Source organism: Limulus polyphemus, unplaced genomic scaffold (genome assembly GCF_000517525.1).
Source record: "Limulus polyphemus unplaced genomic scaffold, Limulus_polyphemus-2.1.2 Scaffold1040, whole genome shotgun sequence".
Lineage (NCBI taxonomy): Eukaryota > Metazoa > Arthropoda > Merostomata > Xiphosura > Limulidae > Limulus > Limulus polyphemus.
The window spans coordinates 8,212-14,508 of NW_013666650.1; the positions used below are offsets into that span (position 1 = coordinate 8,212).

The 6,297-nt window shown below is 33.5% G+C and overlaps 1 protein-coding gene across 1 annotated transcript in view; it reads right to left on the reverse strand.

Annotated features, from left to right (window-relative positions):
• Positions 1-1,565: 1,565 nt before the first annotated feature.
• The window catches only part of LOC111086356 (O-acyltransferase like protein-like), a 34,180-nt gene continuing 29,448 nt past the window's right edge, over positions 1,566-6,297 (reverse strand). The window contains exons 11-12 of the mRNA XM_022388904.1: positions 2,509-2,651; positions 1,566-1,938 (exon numbers count right to left, since the gene is read on the reverse strand). Coding sequence (XP_022244612.1) covers positions 1,636-1,938; positions 2,509-2,651 — 446 coding nt within the window. The 3' untranslated portion in view covers positions 1,566-1,635. The remainder of the gene's footprint in view (positions 1,939-2,508; positions 2,652-6,297) is intronic.

Genomic DNA, 6,297 nt, shown 5'->3' on the forward strand with positions numbered 1-6,297 from the left:
TATTGTTTCTCAAAGTTTTATCTTATAACTCGTATGAAAGCAAGTGACATTCCACAAAATTTACCTAAATTGTTTTCTTTCTTTGCTACAAAATAATAAACACTTCTCAAGTTTGTGATTGGCTGATTAAAACACAAAATAATAATAACTTTTCAAATTTGTGATTGACTGATTAAAAAACAAAATAATCATAACTTCTCAAGTCTGTGATTTGTTGACTAAGAAACAAAATCACCATAATTCCTCAGGCCTGTGATTGGCTGACTAAGAAACAGAATAATCATAACTTCTCAAGTCTGTGATTTGTTGACTAAGAAACAAAATCACAATAATTCCTCAGGCCTATGATTGGCTGACTAAGAAACAGAATAATCATAACTTCTCAAGTCTGTGATTTGTTGACTGAGAAACAAAATCACCATAATTCCTCAGGCCTGTGATTGGCTGATTAAGAAACAGAATAATCATAACTTCTCAAGTCTGTGGTTGGCTGATTAAAACAAAATAATAATAGCTTTTCAAATTTGTGATTGACTGATTAAAAAACATAATAATCTTAGCTTCTCATGTCTGTAATTGCCTGATTTGCATGAACCGTCCCAAGTTTAGTTGTCCCATGTATTACATCTTGAGTTTAATTGTCACACTTATTACGTCTTGAGTTTAGTTGTCTCACTTATTACGTCCTAAGTTTATTAGTCTCATGTATTATGTACTGAGTTTAGTTGTCTCACTTATTACGTCCTAAGTTTAGTTGTTTCATGTATTACATCTTGAGTTTAGTTGTCTTATGTATTACGTCCTGAATTTAGTTGTCTCTAATAATTCTGTTTTTATTACTGGAACCTAGCGGCTAGCTCTGTATTCACACATGGTTTAGCTACAAATTTTTAAGGTTGGGAAGACTGAGTGCGTTGTCATTTTTATAATCTTTCATGTGATAAGTGGAAACTGGAACGTGTTTTTCGTTCTTTCACTTAACTTATAGTTTTGATGTTCGGATACATGTTATTTCATTTTCGTCTCATCTCAACAACAGTTCAGTACAATTCAGTCTCAGTCCTGTTACTACTATCTTAGGAGAGAAGAGTTCAAGCCAGTTTTGTTCCGTAAAACAATCCGAGTGCAGTAAGGACAAGTGGAAATTTGTCTCAAGTGTGTCTTATCTTTACGTTACAGTATAACTGAGATTAGGTACTAATCTGAATCTGTTAACTTTGTCCAATCAATCATTAAAGGCCTGAATAAACAAAGACAAACCAGAAATCAGTATTTTTAATACAGATTGTTTATTTTAGTCCAGGATAATCAGTGTTTGTAAAGTTCCTTCATTTCCAGGTTTTCTTCTTAAGTCAGCTAGTACACTGTCAATCAAGAAACAAAATAATGACGTTTCATTTCTTAAGCGTAAAACAAAATAAAAAATACAAAAATTATTGCATAATTAAATATTATTAAACTAAATGAGTTAAAAAATCTGAGAAAGGGATTTATGTTTTAGCATAATTTTATTTATAAATAAACATTAAATGTGTTGTCATTGATTTTGAAGTTATTTATATAATGAATAATTCTTAGTTACCATACTAGTGGAATGTATGTCTATATTACCTTCCGTTACCCACTCTATATTTTTCATACTTTTGCTGTGTATACTTTATTTTGCGTACCACACTCGCCCCATCTAGCGTTGTAGTTTTTCATTGTTATTCCTACTTCTTTCAGATCCAATTCTTTCTTGTTCCTAGTCAACCAATGATCATCTTCTGCTCCATTTTGTGAGCCGTCTCTATTGAGGTCATCATCCGTTGACAACGTGTTCTTAGACATTAAACTGACGAAAAACCTCTCCAAACTCCAAAATGGAGTTTGGTAAAATAACGAGCAGAGGAACCCTCCCAAGTAGGATACGCTAGTATATGCGATGAACAGATAAAACTATAAAAAAACAACAAAGGAAATATTTGAACAAGCAGTGAAAAATTGACTGAATTTTTAATTGATAATTCTCAAGTTTACTTTAAATTGTGAGTTCTTAAACAGTTAACGACTTACGTTTTGCCAAAATCAGCCTTTGCATTTTGCAACACTGCAAATAAAATTACATTGATAAAACCATAAGAGGTTAAAATATTGATGAAACTAAAATAGAGAGTCAGTCTTTTTTCAGAAATAAAGTTATGGCAATTGTGCAATGCACAAAATATTATATATATTTTGAAATATTTCTGCAAGTGAGTTTATATTGCTTTACAAAGTTACAATTTGGGGTTTTTTTTTATCCTCTGGTTACTCTCAACCATTCAAAAATGAGTGTCACTATAAACTGCCACGAAAGTAAAATTTAAAGTGCTTTATAAGCTAAATGAAAGTCATTTATCTCGAAATATTAATGCGTTTTTGTAAAACTAATTTTTTTATTTACAGAAAATACTACGTAGTTAACTATTCACCAGATATTTAGAAATATGATACGGTACGACTACTTTCTATATGTATAAAGTTTACCACAAGACAGCTGGAGTAATACAGGGTTGAACGGTAGTGACCACTGAAGAAAATAATGAAAGCCGGGTGGAGAAGAAACACCATGTACGACACTCGACTTAGGGGGATATAAAACTTCCAGCTGAGTAACGAGTTGATAGTTCCTGTATCACGAAGAAACAAAAGTTACCTCAATAGAAACTCGAGGGCTATTATAATAGTTTCTCAAAATCAATAACACATTTATTGTATTTTTTCTACCGTTAAATTTGTATATCGGTATATATTTAAATCATATCCTCACGTGACAACTATAGTGTGGGAAATGATTATGGAAATGCTCAGTTAGCGCAAATACAGGAGTCACAAAAAATGAGTAATAACAAGGACTCCTTTCATTGTTTTAGTGCAAAGCCACACATTGGGCTATCTGCGCTATGTCAATCGCCAAGCTTAGGATTTTAACATTATAAGTCCATAAACAGGGAACAGCTAAATGGTCCATTTATTATTAAAACAATGCATTATTATTATTATCGTCTAAAATACTAAAAAGCAAATGAATTGTACAATGCGCTAGTATTTTTTTACTTGCTTTAAACAGAGCAGTACACCTTGTTTTTCCATATATTCATCAATGTGTGATTGTGGAACATTGTTTTAAATGTTCTATATTACTCTACAACTCACTCAATCTGTTTGAATGACGTTTGACCTTCTCAGTTTCAATGTAAGCCTATACAGGTATAGTAATATTCATATTGAGCCTTTCTGCAGGCCAGGCTATGGTTGCGAATGTTCTCCAATTTCTTCTATTTTTAGGTATACTTTCACTACATTTTCAGCATGCTTAGGATCGCTGTCTTACTGGAGGATAAATTCATGCCAAACAGTGTTTATTCCTAAGGGAATGGCATAATGAATAACAATGTACATGTACTTTTCAGCAGTTAGGGTGCCATCAATATTTCGTATATTTATAATGCCATTGGCTGAGATGCATCCCACACTTGTATTGGTCCCACAGAATGCTTCACTTTAGATGTTATATGTTGACCATCATACCATTCACTTCTATGCCGTCGAACAAACTATCATTGATTTTTGCCATACAAATTCGAATTTTTATTCATATGTAAAGAGTGCCCTTCTATAACACAAGTGTAAAAAAAATATTGTCGATCACCATCGTCCTCAGTTCATATTTGTGAGTATACAGTCATATGATGATCCGATGTGTTACTAAATATATAACTGGTTAACTATTAAGCCTAAGCTAATTTATAATTTTGTAGTTTCATCATCTTATAACATAACATAATGTTTTGGGACAACAAGGGACCTATTGGTCCATCTTGGTTGTCCCATCCTCTAAAGTAAACTAAAACTATTAAATTAATAAATTGAAAAAAATCTTAAAGCCAGCCCTTATCAAGCCTTCTCTTAAGCTCACTTAAATTTACTGTCCCCTCAACAACCAAAGGCAACCCATTTCAAAGGCCAATCACCCTGTTAGAAAAATAAACCTGTCTTATCTGAAGATGACTCCTAACTTGCCAAATTTATATTTGTGTCATCTAGTGCTACTATTCTCGCCGTTAAGTATGGAAAAAGTTGATGCCTCAAATTTATCAATTCCCCTTTACAATCTTAAACACCTCAATCAGATCCTCTCCCACTCTTCTTTCTTCAAGAAAAAAATAACTTGAGAGATCTCAACCTCTCCTCATATGACAACCTTTCCATCCCAGGTGTTATCCTGGTCGTCCTTCTCTGAACCCCTTCCAACAATTCAATGTCCTTTCTAAGATAAGAGTGAACACAATACTCCAAATGTGGCCTAACCAATGACCTATACAACGAAACTAAACCTCTTTAAACTTATATTCAATATTTCTGTAGGTACAACCTAAAATCCTATTTGCCTTACCACTAACAACAGCACACTGCTTAGATGGCTTAAGAGACTGATCAACCATTACACCAAGATCCTTTTCTTTCATAACTCTGTTAATGTTATTCCCATCCAAATTATACTCATAATTCAAATTGTGATATCTCACATGCATTACCTTGCAAATATTATAATTAAAACTCATTTGCCATTTGCTTGCCCAACTCACAAAGTGATCTAAGTCCTTTAGTAAATCAGCAGCACCCCTTCACAGCTAGAAACACCCAAGACCTTAATATCATCTGCAAATTTAAGCAATTTATTGACCATTCCTTCATATATGTCATTGATGCAAATCAAAAACAGCGAAGGTCCTAAGACTAAGTTTGAGGTACCCCACTTGTCACATTAATCCAGTTTGACTGAACTCCATCTATAACAATCACATGCTTTCTTCCATCCAGCCAGTCTTCTATCTAAGTAGTTAACTTATCCCCACACATATAGATATAATTCAAAAATTTAATTTCAATATGGGGTATTGTCATCACGAACGTCAAGAGTCACCTAGCAACCTTTTACTTTCTTAAAATCGAAGTGGTGTTGTCGGACATCTTTGTCTTCTGAAGTTACTTCCCAGGATACTATACATCTTTAAAGAATATCTCATTCATGCTCAAAATGATTTAAATCTAATGGGCTTTGCAGGTCAGTTCATTCGGTAAATTTTTCTTTCTTCAAGGAATATATAAACCAGTTTGGAATGGTTAGAGCTAGCATTATCATCCAGTTGGATGAAGTCTGAACCGATTGCACCAGCATGCAACAGCACAAAGGGAGATGCGATCATTATATTGTATGTAACATTAATGGCAACAGGCACTATTTCATAAATGCGTATTTTTGTCACACAATACTTCTCACACTGCCTTATAATATCATCATACTATGATCAATTAACAAGAAAACTGAGCTCTAATCCAGGGCATCAAGAGTCCTTTGTAAGGTTACTATTACTTTCGATGATCATGCAGAAGAGATTCCAAGTAAGATCTATTACCAGGAGAATGTTTATAATGATTGTACTGAGACATTATGTGGCAAACTTTGTAGCAAATTACATCCGTCATTTTCTAGCATCCCAGAGGACCAATGATGTATAAATCCCTAGTGGCTTTAAGATCTCGGACTTGGAGGACATATTATTTCTGTGCCTCATTGTACCATAAGTTTGATGTATCCTAGAAGAGCCAGGAGAGGAGAGAAATTCATATTATACATAAATTATAATTTTGCGATTTAATATCCACTAACAAGAATATAATTGCAATGGAAACGTATCACTTGCGAGAATTCAAGTTAAAGCATGCCATTCATCGAAACTTAAGAATTTTATCCAATAACGAAGCAGTGTCAGAATGTTTGCTACTAATAATCTTTTAGCTGTAGATGATAGGAGGAGTTAAAATGGATTATTGCCCTAATGAACAGAAAGTTGTGACATGAAACAGCTTTCATCGGCATCATCTAAATCATGAGGGAAGTTAATCTTAGATCACTTTTTTAAGTGGTTTCACCAAGTAGCCACTCGAAGTGCTTTGTTACACGAGCAAATTGTAGAATATATCTTCTTAATTTCGATGGCTTAGCTCTATATATCACAATTTGGAAACAATTATTACAAATTTTAGTTTTGTTGATGTTCCTATATGGTAGAAAAGATTTTGAAGCAATTAAAGTGGAATCCACAAGAGTTTACCCATTTAATATTGAGTAGGTGGTACATTTTCCTGGGGAAGCTTATGATAAAAGCTGATTCCAGAGAAATCCTCATCGATAAAGTTTGGAGTGAATCAATACAATATCATTTGGGCATTACTTCTCCAACAAAAGATGGGCCCGGCATGGCCAGGTGG